At 47.1% G+C, this 23,431-nt stretch overlaps 1 protein-coding gene across 1 annotated transcript in view; it reads left to right on the forward strand.

Annotated features, from left to right (window-relative positions):
* The window catches only part of LOC141129499 (uncharacterized), a 92,322-nt gene that overhangs the window by 43,122 nt on the left and 25,769 nt on the right, over window positions 1–23,431 (forward strand). Inside the window, exons 4-5 of the mRNA XM_073617572.1 lie at window positions 8,001–8,035; window positions 22,831–22,890. Coding sequence (XP_073473673.1) covers window positions 8,001–8,035; window positions 22,831–22,890 — 95 coding nt within the window. The remainder of the gene's footprint in view (window positions 1–8,000; window positions 8,036–22,830; window positions 22,891–23,431) is intronic.

Raw genomic sequence — 23,431 nt, forward strand, 5'->3', positions numbered from 1 at the left:
CAGTTGGGGGAAAGTCGGAGGTGTTTTAACTTTTCAATTCTTTTTGCCGAGCGGAGGGTGGGTAGTCCTGTAAATTGCACGGGACCTGCTGCTGCTGCGAGTGTACTTACCCCAAGGTTTGAGATAGTTATCTAGACCTCAAGGTTTTCATTCTTTCTTTTTTATCTCTCCTGGAAATATATTAAAACGTCAGATATGACCAGGATAACTTTAACTTCCTATAATGTGAAACGGTTAAATAGCCCAGAGAAACGTACAAGATTGCTAACTGAACTTGGGAGACTGAAATCCCACATTATTTTTCTTCAAGAGACACATTTTAAAAATGACCGAATTCCTGGGTTAGGGAACCATCGGTTCCCGATAGTGTATCCTAGCGCCTCTCAGACTTCTAAGGCAAATGGAGTATCAATTATATTTTCGAAAAGGGTACCATGGAAGGAATCAAAAATAATTAGTGACGGTGCAGGACGCCTTCTTATCGTAAAGGGATTTTTGTGTGGGCAAAAGGTTACCTTAATCAATTTTATATTTACCAAATGAGGACCAAGTCTCATCACTGGAGACATATTTACAACTGGTACATCAAAATAAGGAAGGGACCCTCCTGATGGGAGGGGACCTAAATATGGCATTAGACCCCACGCTCGACGTATCAAAAGGAGTATCTCATTTATCATATTCAAAATTGCCTAGAGTCAAAAGACTAGTTGATAGCTGGAGAACTCTCCACATACATGAACGAGACTATACTTTTTTCTCAGTGAGACATAAGACATATAGTAGAATTGACTATGTTTTTGTGTCTAAGAATGCCTTCATATCTCTAGTGGAGGCTTCGTTGGGCTCATTCACTCTATCGGATCATGCACCAACAAACTGTGTTTTAGAGTGGGGAGAACCAGGGCACCGGGAGTGGCATTGGAAGCTCAATGAAACAATCTTGAAAGAGCCAGAATATGAGAGACAGCCCAGGAATTAGAGTCCTTTTTTTCAATTAATGAAGGAGGGGAGGTCACCCCATTTTGTGTATGGGAAGCTCATAAGTGTGCTATTAGGGGTACCCTCATATCCATAGGATCACATAGGAAACGTTTGATGTCTGCTCAGATAGAGTCCTTACTGGGAGAGATTCGGGTGCTCGAATTAGCCCATAAGAAATCGCATGCACAACAGATTGAGGAAAAACTCATGCTTTTACGCGAGAAATTAAATATATTATTAATGGAGAAAGCTAAGTTAACCCGCTGCAGGCGAGCATTATATAAATATGGAAATAAGCCGAGCAGGATGTTAGCGAATGCACTCGAGAGGACGGAACCATATTGACCGTATTAATACACAATGTTATATATTAACTAGCTCTTCTCAGGAGATCGCAAAAGTATTTAGAGACTATTACGCTAGTTTATATCAGATTGATGGTCAATCATCACTATCGACATCGGAAAGATGGGAGGCGGCGGGGGGAGTACATATTGGCGTCGGAAATGCCCAGTTTGCCAGATGAAGTAGTGAGGGACTTGGACGGGCCAATCATAGCGGAAGACTTTACAGAAGCCCTGAAATTATTAAAACAGGGCAAGGCGCCCAGCCTCGATGGGTATACCCTGGCCTATTATAAGATCTTTGTGGATAAATTGGCACCGAGATTCTTAGCGGCCTTCAATTCGATACAGGATGGACAAATGATGCCGACAGAGACCTAAATGGCCCACATAACCGTAATCCCTAAAAAGGGAAAAGATCCATCCCAATGTCCCAGCTACCATCCAATACTTGCAAACAGACTGTTGACTTATATTCCATCTCTAATACATCCTGACCAAGTGGGGTTCATTCCTAATAGAGAAGGTAGGGAAAATACGCAAAGGGTCCTAAGCGCCATACATTTCTCTCAAATACATCAAAAACCTTTAGTGCTTGTCTCCGCAGACGCGGAGAAAGCATTTGATAGAGTAGATTGGACATATTTAAAAGCTATGCTACAACATATAGGAATGAGAAAAGGGATGCAGAATTGGATCACGAGTTTATACTCTTACCTAAAAGCACAGGTCAAAATAAATATTATCTCCGAGCCCTTCTCCATATGTAATGGAACGCGTTAGAGGTGCCCACTCTCACCCATTATTTTTATACTTGCATTGGAGCCCTTTCTAAGAACTATAAGGGCTAATATAGATATCGGGTATCTTAAAGGGAGAAGAACAGAAATTGGCTGCATATGCAGATTTGATATTTTTTGTGACTGCAGAGATATCCCTTCCATCATTATTACTGGAGTTGCGCACGTATGGAGGTCTGTCAAATTTTACGGAAAATTATAGTAAATCAGAAGCGATGGGAGTGGAGATGAAGGCATCCCTGCGACATCAGTTAACTTTTCACTTTGCCTTTAAATGGACAGACTCACATATATGCTACTTGGGGACTAAAATACCTACCAAATTAAATAGGGTGTTCGAAATCAATTTTGCGCCCCTGGCACGACAGATTAAATTAGACCTACAGCGATGGGATAAGGAGGTCTTTATGTGGATTGGCAGAATTAATATCATAAAAATGAATGTAATGCCAAGATTGCTATACTTGTTTCAGACCCTACCTGTCAAGATTCCCGCAGGATATCTGAGGGATCAGAGAGCGAGGTTCGTGAAATTTATTTGGGCTGGAAAATCAGTAAGAGTGCGTAGGAACATTCTGACATTACCAAAAGAGAGAGGAGGGGTTGGATTCCCAGATCCAGTAGGATATCGTGAAGCCTCCCATCTAGCAAGGGTAGTAGACTGGTGCAATCCCCACAGAGACAAGCCTTGGATCCATCTGGAACAAGCAATGATGGCTGTACCACTGAGGGGTCTTGTATGGCTGGCGGAAGATGATATACCACAGGCTGTGAGGAAACATCCAACGGTGGGTGCCACTCTTCAAGCTACAAAAAAAACATTTTAAAAAAACTGAGATATCGCCATTCCCGAGCCCTCTTATCCCAATCGTCGGTACCCCGAGATTTCACCCGGGTATAACAGACAGGAGTTTTGTTAACTTAAGGCAACAAGGAATCAGCAGGCTTATACATTTCTCAATCAATAATCACGTGATGTCCAGGGAGGAGATTGAACGGGAGTTTAACGGATTTGGACCCGTATAGGCGGATACAGCTTAATGCTTATCTGCGGTCGATGATACTAACATCAACTGCAGTACATACACTATCTAAATTTGAGGAAATATGTCTAAACAGGGAACCACAAAGACACTTACTCTCAATCCTATACGCTCTGGTGATTGAATTAGATGCCCCACAAGAACTCACCTTTTATACAAGCATGGGAGGGGCATCTGGGGTGTTACATTTTCTCAGGTACAAAAGAACAGAATTTTATTTTTTACGCACAAGACGTCATTGTCAACAAAGTATCAAGAAGGTGGATATAAAATTCTAACTAGGTGGTATAGAACACCAGCAGTACTGCACCGAATATATCTACAGGTATCGAATGTTTGCTGGCGATGTCAGAAGTCTGAGGGCACATTGCTACACATATTCTGGGAATGTACAGGGTTAAAAGAATTCTGGACGATGGTCTCAAGCAGTTAAAGAAATTAGACGTGTCTCTGGGAGAAAATCCTTTTCTCTATCTCTATAGCTTTTCTATTACATGAGGTTCCTCTACCCATTGAAATGTATAAAAACTCTCTCTTAAGACATCTGTTGACTGCAGCAAAAGCATGTATCCCGGTTTTGTGGAAAACTAATGTATCACCAACTAAGGCACAATGGTTTATGAGGATAACAGAAATTCAACAAATGGAAAATCTTACGTTAATGCTGAGAGAGCAAGATGAGAAATATCGGGAAATTGGCTCCTTATATGTTATATAGGGAACAGAATCTTATCTTATTATGTTATCTTTGCCTTTCGAAGATAACCAGAGTGGATTTTGGTTGAGGAAAAATTGCACAAAGGTGGGGTTGTTATAAATAAGATTACTATGAAAGTATGAATAGGTAGGATAAGTTGAAGATTAGGAGTTCGATTAACTGCAACTAATAGGAGTTACAATGAGGTTAGGATTAGAAGAAAGAAAGGGAAGGGGAAAAAAGGAAGGAAGGTTGTGTTTAATTGATGTATTTATGAAAATGTCTTATTACCTTTGTGAAAGAAAATAAAGAATTAAAAAAAAAAAAAAGTACCTTCCAAATGAATACACCTTACTGTACCCTCTGACCATGTATGTCAATCTTTAAGGGGTCTCATATCAGGAGCCCCAAACCCAGACCTCATGTACTGTGCAGCTGTTTGACTGGTGTGGAGCCTCATTTTTTTCCTCCAACACATGGACGGCACATTACCCGTGACGGTTCGAAACGCTTTTTTGGCGAACTCTGCGTCCAGAGAACCCTGTGCTTTACTTTTGGAGCAGTTATGGTTTGCGCCTTTATCACCATAATATATAAAATATATATATATATCAATGGACAGGAAGGGAAGGGGGGGCGGAGGGAAAACCCTTATCTTCCCTGAAATTTTCAATTTTTAACACAGAACAGATCGTACTACTTAACTCACACTAAACGTTGAAATGTGGCCCAAAGGTTGAAAAATTCCACCAGAAACAAAACACAGCAGACATGAAATGGAAGTTGCAACAAACGAATGTCAAACCACGACAAAATGGGCGACGAAAGCCGAAGCACAGCCACATGGTAACAAAATGGCAGATGAAAGCCAGGCCACGGCAAAATGGCAGACGAAAGGCAGGCAATGACAACATGGCAGACGAAAGCCGCAGCACAACCACATGGTAACAACAACAAAAGAAATGCAGTTGTTGATCCCGCCAAAACCAGCACCAACAGACTTCCCTACTAGAAAACCAAAACTTCTCCCCCACAAAAATTGACAGACAATTGAGACATCAAAATGAACACTTAAACCGTAGACAAACACTTTAGGCTACTTCAACTAGGGCCCTTGGCCAACCAAACAACACATTCAAAAGTGATAAAGTTACATGAAACACAAAATAACACACCTTAAACATATATTCCTGTTCCCAAATAAAGCCCATATACTCACCCTGGCATCAGCTTCCGCAAGACATTGAGAAATACAAACAGTGATGTATTAAAACAAAAGAGCTCTTCTCCATGCTATTGTCCACAGGGTGTAGCCCTTTCAACAAACAGTCCCCATTGTAAGCAATGGAACATCCATGTCTGGCCGCCCTTTCCCCCGCTCAGCCATATGGAAGTTTAAACAAACTGCTCAGTCACCCACACAAAAGTAACTTTCCAAACAACCTTCAAAAATAGCTAATAATCCCACATACAAACATTACTATTTCTCATATACATCACAGACTTATTACACAGCATCAGTTACTTACACACGGTTCAGTCATAACTCATACAACATTCACTTTAGGTTTGTATTAAATGGGACCTATAGAGGATTCAAATATAGGTACTCCCCCAATTGATAGACTTACTTACAATAACAAAAATATAACCTACAATTAAAATCCCGCCATTATACAGAGAGTGACAAAAAAAAACAAGGTTCTTTTGCCTAGCAGATCTTACCCCATCCAGCGGACAGAAAATCAAGATCCCGAACACAGAACAGAAAAAATGTTCAAAAAACTTACCAGAGGCCGGCCTTTGCTGGCCATAAAGCAGGGACAGAGGGAACACAGCAGTGCTATTGATCCAGAAAGATGGAGGGAGTATAACTTCCCTAAGAAGTGTCCAATATCAGTAGTCAAACAAGCTATCCGTCCTGGTGTGTGTAGAGGCTGTGCCACACACACCACGCTGAGGACAGATAGCTTGTTTGACTACTGATATTGGACACTTCTTGGGGAAGTTATACTCCCTCCATCTTTCTGGATCAATAGCACTGCTGTGTTCCCTCTGTCCCTGCTTCATGGCCTTGGGAGCTGTAATTGTTTAACATCTCAAGTTAAACTCTGGGTGGCCGGGTTAGACGACCAGCCAGCTTATCATAGCTGACCTGTGTTCGCCTTTTTACCTCTGAGTGGTGGCTGTGCTTTCGTTTTTGGTGGTGCCCTTTGTGGAGTTGCTGCACCTAGTGAGGCTTTTCAATCTAATTTGGGGATCCGACACCTATTATAGGTGTTTTCTCTCCACCTCACGTCTTCTCTTATTTCCACCCATCTCCCTGCGTTTGGCCTGTTTGGAGTTGTGGCTGATTGGCTTCTTCCTCCTGGATACTGGGGATGTCCTGGAAAATGCATTATCAACAAAAGTGATGTAAAAATCCATCGTGACCATAGTTGTTACCCCTGAATAAGAGGTCCACCTGTTATACCTCGAAACGTCGAGTCATCTATTGTGCAATTATTCTTCTCAATAGAAGTGGTCACTGTTTTGCATTTATACTTTCCCCACATTTATCATGTGTATCCATTTTTATTTTGCATAATTAATAGGTCATGGTGACTTTTTTTAATCAGTTTTTCAAATAAAATTCATTTAAAACATTTTTTCTATTTTCATACTTTCACTTTGAGTAATCCACTTTAAAGTCCCATCAGAGGAATTACACTCTTTGTGAGTGCTGCTGCTTTTTGCTGGTTCTGGATGTCTCTTCTCACTCGAGGTCCGCTGAATTAGGAAGATCTGATGAACTCCTACCTGGCCCGCCAAAAACTGTCCGGGAAATATTAAAGCGGAGCGCCACCGAAAAATTTTTTTTTAAAAGTCAGCAGCTACAAATACTGCAGCTGCTGACTTTTAAAACATGGACACTTACCTGTCCAGGGCGCCCGCGATGTCGGCACCCGAGGCCGAAGCGTCTCTCCGTCCTCGGGTGCTGCCGCCTCCATCTTCGGTAAGGGAATCAGGAAGCGAAGCCGTACGGCTTCACTTCCCGGTTCCCTACTGCGCATGCGCGAGTCGCGCAGCGCAATCCGGATGGTCCCTGCTGCCTCTGGGACCCGTGTGTTTCCCAGCAGGCACCGGGGAGGGAGCAGGAAGTGGCGTAAATACCCGCAGATTCTGCGGGTTTCTATGCCGGAAGTGGGTACAGATACCTGTAATATACAGGTATCTGTACCCCCCTCCCCCCTGAAAGGTGCCAACTGTGTCACTGGAGGGGGGGAGGAATCTAATGAGTGGAAGTTCCACTTTTGGGTGGAACTCCACTTTAAGCTTCTCCTACAAGCAAATAATTTCCTTGCGCTTAAAAGCACAAATATAGCTTTCTTGTATAATGCCGGGAAATGTGCGCTGGTTTTCTCTCCAAGTATCAGACACAGATGCTGATATCACGTTGAGCTTAGCAGAGTCCTCTCTAGAATGAGCAGCTGCTTTTATTTATACTGTCAACATGAGTAACAAAAGAAGGTGGTGGCTTCAGAATCAGCCAATCAGACATTTGTATTCTTTCAAAAGGACCAATCACACACATGTATATGTTCAAATAGAATCCTAGCAATGACGGGTGCAAACGGTCGCATGCAGAGCCAATGTCCCACAATTTGAACACTACAAAGATGGCTCTGATCATGACTGTATGCACACCATCCTACGGCTACCAGTGACGCAAACCATACTCTATCATGGCTCAGTGGGCCATAATTTCCGTATTGTTATGCTATGGTTCCCATGTACGCAGATCCGTTTGCTCGGAGTCATTAAATGCGATCTCTAAGAAGTGGTCAGTCTCTTGGTGAGGTATAAAAACAAACATCCCTAGAAAAGCAAACAGATCTGCTGTGTCCACAGGAAAGTTTCCGCATCCAATGGTCTTCCACCAACGTCTGTATGTGTGAATACGCTCACATGAGAGCATTACAGCAAACCCAACACTGGGGGGACATCTGACAACATACATTAATAATAATTTCCACAACAGTATATAGTCTGATTTCTGTTATTATTCAGATCCTCCATGTTCTGTATGGGAAGAGACATATTTATGTTATTTCCTCTCTGTGTATAAATGACAATTATTTGTCTTTTGCAGATAAAAGATCCCAGAAAAAAAAAGAAATTAGATGGGTAAGTACAGCACGATGATTTCCTGAACCATTTCACTTAGATTGTCATTTTTTTCATTTGTGTGAAAAGTCCAAAAAATGAAATGTTCTCAAACCAAATATTAATTGCAGATCAGCGGAGGAGCATACTTTATTTCCTGTGCTACCCGACATCACCATGTAGTGGACACATTCACATATTCGATCTGTAGAGCCCGTAGCCTCAGCACATTACATTATTTTCGATGTTATTGATAAAGCTGAACTCTGGGGGGGAAAAACAAATATTGTCTGGATCTGATAAATATTCCAGCACAACACGACCCCTACACATTGCTTCTGTGCAGGAGCTTTCTGTAATAGAGACCGGTCACTGTGCCGGGTGACTGCTCTTGTCTCCGCCCCCTCCTGTAGTTTTCTGCAGGTAGCCTGTAGTGGGTGGAGCTTGCTGGGCCCCTCCCACAGCTCTGCTGTCTGCACAGGCTATGTACAGCCCAGTGATGATGTCACTACTACTTAAAGCGGGATTCCGGCCAGCAAAAAAATTTTTTTTTTGAAGTCAGCAGCTACAAACACTGTAGTTGCTGACTTTAAATAAGTAGACTTACCTGTCCTGGATGCCCGCGATGTCGGCCGCCCTAGGCCGACCCGTCCCTCGGCTCTCGGGTCCCGGCACCGCCATCCTAGGTAAGGGAAACAGGCAGTGGAGCCTTGCGGCTTCGCTGCCAGTTTCCTACTGCGCTTGTGCGAGCGGCGCTCTGTGAATGGCCCCGTGATTTTCTGAGAACACACACAATTCCCAGAAGGCAACGGGGCCGCTCACCGAGGAGCAGAACACGCCGTGGAATAGGAAGAGGCAGATTAGGAAGACTGCCTAGCAACAAGGGTTTAAGTAAGTTTAAATTTTTTTTAATGTTTTTTTTTTTTACATTTTTTTTTTTTTTTAGGATTTTTCATGCAATTTTTTATTTTAGGGTGGCCCTCCACTTTAAGGTAATATGTGGCATTGGAAATTTTGGTGCACACACCGTGAATGATATCCTTTGTGTCTATTAACCCCCTCAATACTGGGCACTCCCCCCCCTTCCTGCCCAGGACAATTTTGAGCTTTCGGCGCTGTCACACTTTGAATGACAATTGCGCGGTCATACAACACTGTACACAAACTAAATTTTAATAATTTTCTTCCCACAAATAGAGCTTTCTCTTGGTGGTATTTGATCACCTCTGCAGTTTTTATTTTTTGCTAAACAAAATAAAAAAGGCCAACATATTTGAAAAATAAAAAATGTTTTTCTTTGTTTCTGTTATACAATTTTGTTTTCTCCTTCACTGACGGGCACTGATGAGTTGGCACTGATCAGGTGACACTGATAGGCACTGCTGAGGAGGCACCGATATGTAGAATTGATGGGCACTGATATGCAGCACTGATGGGCACCGATAGGTGGCACTGACAGGCGGCACTAATGGACACTGACAGGTGGCATTGATGGACCCTAATAGATGGCACTGATGGACAGCACTGATTGGGAAGGTACCTGATAGGTGGTAATGCTGGGCACTGATTGGCACTGTGATGGACACTGGCACTCTGGGCACTGATTGTCACTTTATTGGGCACTGACGGGGTTATTATGGGGCACTGACTCGGCACCGATTTGCAGCTTATGGGTACATTTGACGGGGTCTGTGCTGATAATCAATGTGCTGATTATCAGCACAGACCCCCCCCCCTGACGGGGAGAGCCACCGATTGGCTCTCCCTGTCAGCGCAAATCGAGGAAAGCCATTTACCGGTGCTTCCTGGTTCACAGCTGATCACGTGGTAAGAAGCCTCTCATAGAGGCTTCTTACCACGATCGGAGATACGGCATGTCAGACTGACACGCCACACTCGCGATCGCCATGCTGCGCACCCCCACAGGCGCGCGCCGGCATGTTATCCTGCTGGACGTCATATGATGCCCAGTCAGGATAACAGAACCACTTCCCAGTCGTCAATCTGCTATAGGCCAGGCGGGAAGTGGTTAAAGAACACATTTTAATTCATTTTAACCACTTGCCAACCGGCTCACACCGATATAGTCGGTAAAGTGGCACATTCCCGCAAATCGACGTATGGGTGCTGTCATGACTCTGCAGTAGTGTTCATGTCTGTTTGCTCACCTTTTGTTGTGTTCAGCTTAGAGGCCAGTCACCTGTCTGCTTAAGTAATCTTCCCTCAAGCATGGCTCCACCCCAGCCTCCAATCAGGAACATTGTATTACCACTTCAGCCCCGGAAGATTTGGCTGCTCAGTGACCAGGCCATTTTTTTTCCGATACGGCACCACTTTAACTGACAATTGCGCGGTCGTGTAACGTTGTACCCAAACAAAATTGACGTCCTTTTTTTCCCACAAATAGAACTTTCTTTTGGTGGTATTTGAACATCTCTGTGGTTTTTTATTTTTTTGCGCTAACAAAAAAAAGTGTGAACATTTTGAAAAAAACACAATATTTTGTACTTTTTCTATAATAAATATCCCAAAACTTTAGGCCGATATGTATTCTACATATTTTTGGTAATAAAAAAAATCGCAATAAGCGTTTATTGATTGGTTTGTGGAAAAGTTTGATTTTTTTGTTGTTGTTGTTTTTACTAGTAATGGCGGTGATCTGCAAATTTTATTATTTTTTTTTTTTTTGGGACTGCGACATGGTGGACACATCGGACACTTTTGACACATTTTTGGGATTGACATTTATACAGCGATCAGTGCTATAAAAATGCACTGATTACTGTGTAAATGGTAGGGAAGGGGTTAACACTAGGGGGTGATCAAGGGGTTAATTGTGTTCCCTAGTGTGTGTTCTAACTGTAGGGGGAGGGTACTGACTATACGAGATGACAGATCGTGGTTCCCAGCTCATAGGAACTTACTGTAACGAGCCCCCTGCTCGCTCGGTTCCACTCTCCCGACACTCCTCTGCTGCTTTAGAATTAGATTGCAGATCGCAACGTCTGATTGTTCGGTCATCCGATGCTCCGGGACTAGAACTACAGCTATGTGCCGTTCTAATCCAGTTGTGTAGCTCAGAACAAAAACCAGGCAGGCTGTATGTAAGTTCAAACAGGGATCTCTTTTATTGAAAGGGATACAGGCTCTTTTATACAGTAAAAGAGGAGGTGTAATTAACTAATCCCTTTAGACAGCCTAGATGACTCAAACATGACCTTTAGGCCAGATTGGCCGTCTTGTAGCTCAGAAAATCCAATCAACATTATCACAAATCAACACAGAACTCTTCTTCACACAATAGCAGAGTTAATTAACACAAACAATGGGAATCTAATGACTCTTAGATCCCATACTAGACTTATTTACAATACACATTCTAGCAGGCAACAGACAGACAGATGGCTGGACTTGACATCGGCATCTCCTAACTGTATTTGTCCCAGCATTATGAATCGGCCACTATTCCTAATATGGCAAATCCAGGGTCCCCAGAGTCTGTGTGGAATCCACAGTAATACCACCTCAAGGGTCCCCAGGCGTACAGCTCACAAAGAGCACAGTTCCCCCAAATGCCAGGGCCCACGATCGATCGGCAAGAGGCTAGCATTCAGTCCCCTCCAAAAGTCTCTCTCCTGGCTAGGTCTGTCACGCTCACGATCTGCCTCTCCTCTCCTCACAGAACAGGGATTTGTGTGTTTACACACACACGCCCCTGTTCTGTCTCTCCCCTTTCGGCAGGAGACTAACACAGGAGGAGACCGCAGACAGGTTGACTCCGAAGTTAGTAGTTCCAGTCCTCTAATGCCTGTACCCACACAGTACCCCAAACAAATTCTTCCAAACAAAGCATTACTCACCCAGCCATCCTCTGCCTCTCTCAGAGAACATATCTGCTGCTGGGGAGAGGCCTGGACTGGCCCTTCTCCCTGGAGTCCTTTCTGCCGCTGGAGAGAAGACAGGGTGTCTGGGCTCACTCCGTCATGCTGTTGGGGATCTGGGCCGACTGCCAAGCATCCCTGGAGTATACAGGTGGAGACTGAAGTCCCATCCACCTTCACAGGAAATCCATCCATCCTGTTAGTTGAGGGCAGAGTCCAGCAGTATTCGGCCCTGTTGCCAGCCCTTCTGCTGGAAACCCCACACCATCTGCTCCGGCTAACTGTTGGGGAAGGAGGCCAACTGCCCCGCCTCCCTGGAACACTGTAGTTGTTGCCAGTGCTGGGCAGAGGTTGGTAGCACTCTGCCCTGTTGCCAGCACTTCTGCTGAGGACTCCGCATCCTTCGCTCCAGCTAAACATTGGGGTAGGAGGCTGGCTTCCTCCATTCCCAAACTGTGTAGCTGCCATTGGGGAGGTGAGCCGGCTGCTTCCTTTTCCATTCCCCCATCTGGATGTTGGGACGATATGTCTGTGGTACTGTCTCCCAGGTGCATGGATCTTTGCTGGGGAGGAAAGACCACTTCCTCCACCCTGGCCAACTGTTGGGGAGGGAGGACGAACACCTCCTCTCCCTTCTCCCCCTGTATCCTGATCTGCTGCTGGGAAGTGACCACCTCCTTCTCACCCTGAGCCTCCGGAACCGCCGCAGGTGTAGGGCAGAGATCTTGGACCCTCTGTCCAGTTGCTAGTGCTTCAGCTGGGGAAGTTCCTTGTAACTTCACAGATACTTCTGTTGGTGCTGGGCAGAACACAGTGAAGTTTGGCCCTAATAACAGCTCTTCTTCTGCTGGAGGCTCACCAGGTTGTTCTTCCTCAGCAGAAAAGTCTATCAAATCCCCTGTCTCTGCAACTGGTGTCTGGGGATAAAGGTTCACTATCTCCTGTCCCTGGAACCCAGAAGATGCTATCAGTGCTGGGCAGAGATTAGCAGAGCTCTGCCCCGTTGTCAGCACTTGAGCTTTGGGGATAGCGATCTCCAGATTTTCCACTACCGATTCTCTGGCATTCTGCTGGACAGGCACATTCCTCCACCCAAGATCATCCAATGCAGAAACAGGTTCATCAAGGTCAGTCAGCACTTGCTGCATCTGCCATAAGACCTCCGCCTCCAAAGCTGCGGGGGCAGGTTGGCAAAGCACACTGTTACTCTGCCACATTGTCAACTCTTCAGCCAGGATTTCAGAGTTGTCAACTGGTATTTCCTGATAGTCCCAGGCAAAGGGAGCCCCACCCTGCTGCTGAGCAGAGTCTAGCAGCTGTCTGTAGGCCATCTCAAGCTCCCATTCCTGAACGGCCAGAAACTCCAAATCTTCCTGTGCCCAGTGCACTTCCGAGACATTCAGTCTCCGCTCTCTGTGCTTCATTATTTCCTCCAAACGCCACTCCCGATCACTCCCAAAGTCAGGGTCCCTGGACAGCCTCCAGTATGGCCATCCCGGGCCATCGTAGTCAAAGCCTTCTGTGGGGCTGTCATCCACTGTCCACGGGCGCACTTGGGCTACATACCACTGGAGGGCTCTGTAGCTCTCGTCCAACCGCATTTCTGCCAGGATCAGCCTGCTTAACTCGGCGGTCCACTCCTGGTTCGACTGTTCCCCCAATAACAGCATTCGCACTTCATACTGCGACCAATACCTTACATGGATGGAGGGGAGAACTTTTCCCTGGTTTCGCTGCTCACGGGCTAGCGCTTCCTTCCAGAGTTCGCAGCGGATAGAATCAAACCATCCCAGCAGGACCTGCTCTGATACTGGTCCTCTGTGCTGTATCTGCATCTCTCGCAACCTTCCTTCTCACAGCAAGGAAGCACAATCCCACCATTCCCTCCATGGCTCTCAAGTAAGTCTTTCAGTGTGGCTCTCCTGCAGGCTGGTTTGGAGTGTCCCAGTAACTGGAGAGCAAATCCCACAGCTGCCAACCAATGTAACAAGCCCCTTGCTCGCTCGGTTCCACTCTCCCGACACTCCTCTGCTGCTATAGAATCAGACTGCAGATCGCAACATCTGATGGTTCGGTCATCCGATGCTCCGGGACTAGAACTACAGCTATGTGCCGTTCTAATCCAGTTATGATAGCTCAGAACAAACACCAGGCAGGCTGTATGTAAGTTCAACCAGGAATCTCTTTTATTGAAAGGAATACAGGCTCTTTTATACAGTAAAAGAGGAGGTGTATACCTCCTGCTCATATTACTCTGAACATACACCTGTGACCAGAAACCTAATTAACATGGGCTAATTAACTAATCCCTTTAGACAGCCTAGATGACTCAGACATGACCTTTAGGCCAGACTGGCCGTCTTGTAGCTTAGAAAACCCAATCAACATTATCACAATAGCAGAGTTAATTAACACAAAAAAAAAGGGGATCTAATGACTCTTGCATCCCATACTAGACTTATGTACAATACACATTCTAGCAGGCAACAGACAGACAGGTGGCTGGAATTGACATCAGCATCTCCTAACTGTATTTGTCCCAGCATTATGAATCAGCCACTATTCCTAATATGGCAAATCCAGGGTTCCCAGAGTTTGTGTGTCCTGGGGGACCAGGACCCGAATCCACAGTAATACCACCTCAAGGGTCCCCAGGCATACAGCTCACAAAGAGCACCGTTCCCCCAAATGCCAGGGCCCACGATCGGTCGGCAAGAGGCTAGCATTCAGTCCCCTCCAAAAGTCTCTCTCCCGGCTAGGTCTGTCACACTCACGATCTGCCTCTCCTCTACTCACAGAACAGGGATTTGTGTGTTTACACACACACGCCCCTGTTCTGTCTCCCGTGCCTGCGATCATCGCAACTGCCGGCCACGAGCATCGGCACCCCCGCACGCCTGCTATCAGCTTACAGGAGCCGACGTATAGCTACGAGGGTTTGCGGGATCATGACAGCGGCTGGTCGGCAAGTGGTTAACCTGTGCACTGCAGCCAAGCCTTGCTGATCAATATTGTTTTCTTTTTGACTATCCCTGCCTGCTTGTTGCACCGACCTTTGGCTTTATCTCCCGACTATCCCTTGTTGTCCTGCACTTCTGCTTCCTCTCTATTCCTCCAGTAGCCTACCGTGAGCCGGGAGACTCTGGGGGCCACGACCTGGAGCCAGTTGCAGCACAGTCCATCCTCACCACTAGAGGCTCTGGTGAAAACCTGCTGGCTCCTATTGCCCTGTACACACGATCGGACATTCCGACAACAAAATCCTGGATTTATTTCCAACGGATGTTTACTCAAACTTGCCTTGCATACACACGGTCACACAAATCTTGTCGGAAATTGCGAACGTCAAGAACGCGGTGACGTACAACACGTACGGCGAGCCGAGAAAAATGAAGTTCATTAGCCAGTGCTGCTCTTCTGCTTGATTCTGAGCATGCGTGGAACTTTGTGCGTCGGAATTGTGTACACACGATCGGAATTTTCGACAATGGATTTTGTTGTCGGAAAATTTGAGATCCAGATCTCCAATTTTGTGTGACTGAAATTCCGATGGAAAATGTCCGATAGAGCCTACACACGATCGGAATTTCCAACAACAAGCTCCCATCGAACATTTTCCGTCTGAGAATCCGACCGTGTGTACAGGGAATTAGACTCCGCGCCCTGGGGAATACTATGCTCTAGCTCCCAATGGGATCTGTGTTGGTGCTCCAGTGGACCTGCTTTCCTGAACTACCCTGAGCTCCATTTGCAGCAGTCAGCCGTAGGATCCGCTACCTTTGAGGTGCACTGCTGACTCCAACGGTGTGCATCTGTCACCTGGCCTCAGGTGACAAGACAGGTACGTCTTCCCCTTTTAGGAGCCATAGCAGGTGCGCACGCCTGCTGCACGGCGGGGGACCTGGTGGGCGTGATCGCCGCCGGCCACCCGCGATCACAGGCACGAGAGCCAGAACTGGGATTTGTGTGTGTGTAAACACACAAAACCCTGTTCTGACAGGGGAGAGGAGACAGATCGTTTGTTCCTAGTAAGTAGGAACAGCGATATGTCCCCTCCCCTAGTTAGTCCCATCCCCCCACAGTAAGAAACACTCACAAGGAACAGTTAACCCCTTTCCTGCCAGTGACATTTACACAGTAATCAGTGCATTTTTATAGCTCTGTTTGCTTTATAAATGTCAATGGTCCCAAAAATGTGTCAAAAGTGTTCTATCTGTCCGCCGCAATGTCGCAACCACGATAAAAATCACATATCGCCGCCATTACTATGCCATAAATCTATTCCCTATTTTTTAGACGCACAAACCAATCAATATACGCTTGTTGCAATTTTTTTTTTTTTTTGTAAAAAACATGTAGAATACATATTGGCCTAAACTGCTGAAGAAATTTGTTTTTTAAAAGTAGGGCACAAAAAAGCCGATACCTTCATAAGCCGTCTTGCGCAGCGAAAGCATTCCCTTTTCCCTCTTATCTTGGCAATAATGTCCTTGAAGACTGGGAGGATCTAGAGTGCATTTGTGTTTCCAAAAAAAAAAAAAACTCTTGCTGTGAGGTACTCATTTGGGAGGTCCCTCCTTCAGAAGGGGTCTATTCCACCAGTAGTGAACCTCCCTGTCTCTAGGCTGCTCAAGGCAACCATGGTTCCAATGGAGGAATATCTGGCTTCTAAAGGTCCAGCTGTCATATCTGGAGAGGGAACGGAATCCCCCTGCCTTTGCTGCATTGCCGGACCTGTTGGTCTAGGCGTTGCAGTATGTCAGCTATGTCTCTTGGCCGCAGTTCCCTGGTTGCTGATCTTCTAAGGTCTCCTCAGTGGTGCTTAGACAGGTATTTTGAAGGCTACCCTGCTTCCAATGGGCGTCTGCTGCCGGACCACTTGCTGTTTTCCGTGGGGGGGATGTGCTCTGTTGCTGCAGAGTGTGGTTGTCACGGTTCCCGCATCGGGTACAGTTTAAGGCCCTGACCTGCCTTGTGTGGGTACAGAAGTTCAGGATGGAGTCCGTTAGCACGGCGGTAGCACCCCTTCATCATGGGGACCTTCTGGTTTATATCGACATCACGAATGCTTGTTTACGCATTCCATTATGTGCCCGACTCCAGCACTTCCTCCGTTTTTTCTGTGGGTGCGGCGCATGATCAGCGCATAGTCTGGCCACCACTCTTCGGGTATTCACCAGGTGTTGGCCCCAGATCGGGCGTGGTTACATCAGTGGGGGTTTGCGGTCCTGGCTGCCTGGACGATCTTCTTCTCCCACTCCTCGACTACCCCGAGGGACAATGTAGTTTCTGTACAGACCTTGACTGATTTCCGTAGGCATCTATATTATCTGAAGTCTGCTTGGGCCCTTCCAAAACGTCGGATTATCTGAGCCCGAGCTTCAGCTCTGGCCAGCGTGTTTTCTTCCTTTTTGAAACTATTCAGTTTGCACAGTTCCATACAAGCTCCCTTTGGGGAGATCCTGGCATTAGACAAATGCCCGATGTCTCGGGACAATCCGATTCGGCTGAGTTAGAAAACCAGGGTTCCCTGGTCTGGGGGCTCGCTCTCCGGTTCTTCGACGGGATAAATCCTTTATCCCCTTGTATTGAACCGGGTGACCACCAATGCCAGTCGGTCCGGGTAGGATGTCCTGGGACTGAGCTCTGATCAGGGTCATTGTACGCTGGTGGAATCCAGACTGCCAGGTAATATCCTGGAACTTCGAGCGATCAGGCTAGGTCTGGATCATGGACAGATGGACTTCGGGGGCTCCCGGTACGGTTCTAGTCGGACAAGGCAACCACGTTGGCTTATGCCCTTCACCAGGGCGGGTCTAAAAGGCTGTTGATGGCCCTGGCTGTTGCCAGTATTCCACGGTGGGCAGAACGTTTCTTCCGGCCCTTTTCCGGTGTACACATTCCAGGAGTGGAATACTGACAGGCGAATACCTCCATTGGCGAGGGTTGGACCACTGATGGGCCCATCACCAGGCCATGTTTCATCGGGTTTGTTCCTGCTGGGACACTCATGAGGTAGTTATCTTGGTGTCCTGGTTCACTGGACGGTACTAAGGTTTCTGGTAAGGTCATAGGTTGCTCTGGCAGCTCTGGTGGTCCATGGGGGCCAGTGACGTTTGCCCTACGCCTTTCCTCCTCTCCAGCTTCTGTTGTGGCTTTTACGCAAGATCACGGCTGCGGGGGTTCCGGTCATTCTATTATCCCCGGATGGGTCCAGTCGGTCTGGGTACGCCTGGTCGCTGGCGTTCCTTGTCGACTGCCTCTCAGGAAGGATCTATGGTCCCAGGGCCGTTCTTCCATCCTGCCTTTAGAGTCACTGGTTTTAACGGCTTGGCTGTGTTGAGCCAGGTGTAGCAGTTCTGACACTGTTGATGGCTAAGGGAGTACATCTTTTAGGAGGTTCTTACCTCCAACTATGGAGAGCGCATATATCCTGGTGTGAATCACTGGGCATTCATCCTTGTTCTTTCTAGGTGGCTCCAATTCCGACCCCCCCCCCCCCCTTTATGGGGGGTTGAGCAGGAATGCGCCTCGAGTACCATCGAGGGCAAGGTGTCAGCCTGGGTGGTCGTCTTCAGCATCCCCTGGTCTCTCACTCCCTGGTGCGTACCTTTATTCAAGGGGTTAGACGTCTGTTTCCACCGGTGCAGTTTTCTTGTACCACCGTGGGATCTGAACTTAGTGTTTTCGGTTCTCCAGGAGCCGCTCTCTCTCCCCCTCTCAAAATATCAGGAGGTTCCACTGCTTACTCTGTCTCGGAAGGTGGCCTCTTGGTGGCTTTCACTACTGCTTGCAGGGTGTCGAAAATGGTGGCGTTATCTTCTCGTTCACGTTACCCAGGTTTAGGTGGTGCTTCGCCCTTTTCTATAGTTCCGTCCTTGGGTTTCCATTGAACAAGAACATTGTGTTGCCTTTCTTGTGTCCCTGGTCAACACATCCCAAGGAATTTGCCTTATCTGCCCAAGTTTTACGAAGTGGATGGGTTGGCTTCTGTGGATGCCTCTTATGGCCGCAAGTTTTTTGCAAGCTGCTGCTAAGAGGGTCTAATCCCTCTTGAAGGGGTATCGTTCAGGTTGGGTTCCAGCTTGTCCTGTGTGAAGCTCCTGTTACCTGGTTGGCTCTTGTGTTAGCCTTGGGATTTTTCGTTGTCCCACCCCTCGTGTTTAGCACTGCTTTGGGACGTCTATGGTTCTGAATAAAGACGGCTGTGTCTGTCAATGAACGAATGAGAAAATAGGATTTTTTACTTACCGTAAAATCCGTTTCTCTGAGTTCAATGACGGACACACCCGCTCCTCTATAGAGTTTTTTGATACTTCTATTAGTGCTTGCTACTAAACTGAATACCTAGAGCAGGTAGGGGGTTATATACTGATGGAGGACAGCCTATGGGCATAGCCAGGGGTTGTTTTTTGTTCTACCTAGTCCTACTCCTGCGGAGATGATATAACCCTATGGTTCTGAATAAAGAAGGCTGTGTCTGTCAATGAACTCAGAGAAACAGATTGTACGGTAAGTAGAAAATCCTATTATTTCTGCCCACTACTTTCAAGAGTAAGGACCTAGATCCCTGCTGGGACACGTGGTTTCATAATTATTTCTTTTTATTTCTTTCCTGGGATTTTTCCTGCAGAGATCTTCAATCAGCAGTCAGGCTGGGTGACAGGCTGGATAATCTATATCAAGTCGTCACGCAGTTCTGGCCAGCGAGCGCATGCAGATCTTTAGCTATGCGCTGGGTTGGCTGTGAAAGCCCTATTCTGAACCGGGGTGTCCCAACGCTACTATGCTTGACAGCCCCCACGTCGGCGGGAGGCGGACCTGTCTATGTAGTGTCACCTGCACCCTCCATGGAAATGGTAAATAGTGCTCCCCTCTACCTTCCGGGCGCGGTGTGGTAAGCAAGTCCTCCTAGGGATTGTCAGCCCTGCGGGGTTCTCCTCGTTCCATCCAGGCCCTCTTTTAATACTGGGTCAACTCTTGGAACCCTTTTCCTCACCCCCTACTTCTCCCTCAAACTGTTGGTGGCATTATACATGCATTGCTGGGGCAATCTCCTTGGGGGTACTGTGGGTTGGCTGGAGATGGTGGTTCCCTTTCTGGCTTGGAGGACATGGTAGAGGCTTTAAGTACCTGCAGGGGGGGATGGGGGTGGAGGGGGCGTGCTACCAACTGTACTTTTTTTTTTTTTTTTTACAATGCCAGCTGTTTCCCATGTGCTCTTGTTAATCAAGAATGATCCAGAGTCCTGTATGGCTTTAAAGTTATTGTAATGGCAGAAGGTGCATTCTATAGCATTAAGATACAAAAACCTTCTGTGTACAGCAGCCCCCCCTCGCCCCCCTAATACTTACCTGAGCCCCATCTTTATCCAGCGATGTTACAGGAGTGTCTCAGCTGCCCAGGACTCTCCTCCTCATTGGCTGAGACAGCAGCGCGGCTCCATTGGCTCGGGTTGCTGTCAAAGTCAGTCAGCCAATCCGGAGAGAGAGGGGGCGGGGCCAAGTTGCAGTGTCTGAATGGACACAGGGACTCGGCTCGGGTGCCCCCATAGCAAGCTGCTTGCTGTGAGGGCACTCAACAGGAGTGGAGGGGCCAGGAGCGCAGAAGAGGGACCCCAGAAGAGGAGGATCGGGGCTGCTCTGTGCAAATCCACTGCAACAGAGGAGGTAAGTAGAACATGTTTGTTATTTTAAAAAAATAATAAACAAGATTTTACAATCACTTTAAATAGGCATCTGGGTGCCAAAGTCCAGCCGCTCACGCACATGCAGCACACATTATGTACACGTGCTCGTATAGCTGTGCGCAGGGTCCTCATTCTATGCACAGTTCTATGCGCATTCCTTTAACCACTTCCATACTGGGCACTTATACACGTTCCTGCCAAGACCAAGTTTCAGCTTTCGGTAGGGTTGTCCTGATACCGATACTAGTATCGGTATCAGCACCGATACCAAGCATTTGCCCAAGTACTTGTACTCGGGCAAATGCTCCCGATGCTTCCCCCGATACCTTGAGAGTCAGCAGTGATCGGCGCATGGGGGAGTTACAAGCTTCTCCCCCAGCGGCTTTCAGCTGCTTCAGTGACATACAGCGGTGATCGGTGCTTGTAACTCCCCCACACGCGATCACTGCTGACTGTCACCTCATCCTCCTCCATGCCCCCTTTGTTCCGCTGTCCCCCCTCCCCCTCTGTCCCCCTCCGTTCTGCTGTCCCCTTCTCTTCCTCTGTCCCCCTCTGTTCTGCTGTCCCCTTCTCTTCCTCTGTCCCCCTCTGTTCTGCTGTCCCCTTCTCTTCCTCTGTCCCCCTCTGTTCTGCTGTCCCCTTCTCTTCCTCTGTCCCCCTCTGTTCTGCTGTCCCCTTCTCTTCCTCTGTCCCCCTCTGTTCTGCTGTCCCCTTCTCTTCCTCTGTCCCCCTCTGTTCTGCTGTCCCCTTCTCTTCCTCTGTCCCCCTTTGTTCTGCTGTCCCCTTCTCTTCCGCTGTCCCTCTCCGTTCTGCTGTCCCCCTCTCTTCCGCTGTCCCTCTCCGTTCTGCTGTCCCCCGCCGTTCCGCTGTCCCTCCCTCTTCCTCTGTCCCCCTCCGTTCTGCTGTCCCCCTCTTCCTCTGTCCATAATGCAATAAATAATAGAAAAAAATATTATTGTAAAAAATAATAAAAATGTAAATAAAAAAAACACACAGACACCGTCCCCCCGTCCCCCCCCCCCCCCTAAAAAAAGAAAAAAAAGAAAGCATTGTTTAAAAATTAAAAATAAACACTGTCACGTGACATTAAAAAAAAAGTATCGGCAATCTGTATCGGCGAGTACTTGAAAAAAAGTATCAGTACTTGTACTCGGTTATAAAATTTTGTAAATAAGTAAGTTTTTCTCTTTCACTGATGGGCACTGATAAGGCGGCACCAGTGAGCGGGCACTGATGATGGGCACTGATATGCGGCACTGGGCACTGGTAGGCGGCACTGATGGGCATTGATAGGTGGCACTCAGGGGTGTCACTGGTGGGCACTGATGGGCGACACTGATGGCCACTGAAAGGCTGCAAAGATGGGCTCTTATGGGTGGCACTGATGGGCGGCACTGCTGGACACTGATGGGCATTGATACATGGCACTGATGGACACTGATACGCGGCACTGATAGGCATCCCTGGTGGCACTGGCAGCGGTAGGCATTGTAAGTGGGCACTGATTGGCAGCTGCCTGGGCACATTTTGGTATTGTGGGTCTAGGGGGGGGCATACCTGGTGGTCCAGTGTGGATGGCCATCCTGGTGGTCCTGGGCGGCATGATGGTGGTCCTGGGCGAGATCCGAGGGGGGGGGCTGTGCTGATAAACAATCAACACAGACCCCCCTGTCAGGAGAGCAGCCGATTGGCTCTCCTCTACTCGCGTTTGTCAGACATGAGTGAAGAAAAGCCGATCACCGATCTTCCTATTTACATTGTGATCAGCCGTGATTGGACACGGCTGATCTCCGTCAGAGACTCTTTACCTAGATCGGAGTTGCAGTGTGTCAGACTGACACCCCCCAACAACGATCGACGCTATGAGCACCTCCAGGGGCGCGCAGCGGCTTAATATCCTGGGGACGTCATATGACGTCCGGTCAGAATATTGAAACCACTTTGCCGCCGTCATTCTGCTATATGGCGGGCGGCAAGTGGTTAAACATGAGTTTGAGTGCAGCTTTCCTGACACTCCTCTTCTCCCTAATATGGTGGTGCTCTGTAGTTCAAAAGGATACCTTGGAAGACTAAAAATGAAATGTCTGGTGCCCAGGAAATGACAAATGGTAATGGTTTCTGGCAGGACCAACAGGCATTTTACTCTACTTTCAGTAAATATTTTTGGCTTGACAAAATGTAAAACAAATGCAACCACCACATCCAGAACTGATGAGTTATATTACATTTCTTGTGCTTCTGTTTAGAGGACTGCTGCAATGTCTACTACTGCTTTTTTGGATGAAGATACATATGAGGTGAATATGGTAAGCCAAAAAACATATCATGATAGTAAAAAAGTAGATGTATTACAATTTGTTGCGCATGTAAGATACAACAGCAATGAATACAGGCCGATAAAATATGCATACAATGTGAACATGGGTCAGTCCACATACATGGTAAACAGTATATACCAATTATAAACATCAGAGAAATGTGCAAGCATCGGTAGTACCCGACCACGTTTCGCGAGATCGCGCTCGCTCTTCAGGGGTAAATGCTTTTCTATATCTATAATACAAGTAGTAAATCAAATGAATGTATGTAGCATAATATAGGCAGGAAGGTGAGTCGTCATCGGGGGTCAAACTGTAGGGCCCCATACTCAGCGCTGGGCGTGGGCCAGCTCATCAGATCGCTGACTCCACCGGTGGCGGCAGCAACATCCAACATGGGAGCTGAGGAGGCGGAGCAAAAGGTAACCCCATCGGGGGAACAAGCGGAGTACTGACATGGCATTGATAGGTGTAAGTACGAATGTCCCTAGAGGGCCCCCCTTGTCCATGATCATGAACTGCAAGAGTA

The sequence above is a fragment of the Aquarana catesbeiana genome, linkage group LG02 (assembly GCF_042186555.1).
Source record: "Aquarana catesbeiana isolate 2022-GZ linkage group LG02, ASM4218655v1, whole genome shotgun sequence".
Taxonomy (NCBI): Eukaryota; Metazoa; Chordata; class Amphibia; order Anura; family Ranidae; genus Aquarana; species Aquarana catesbeiana.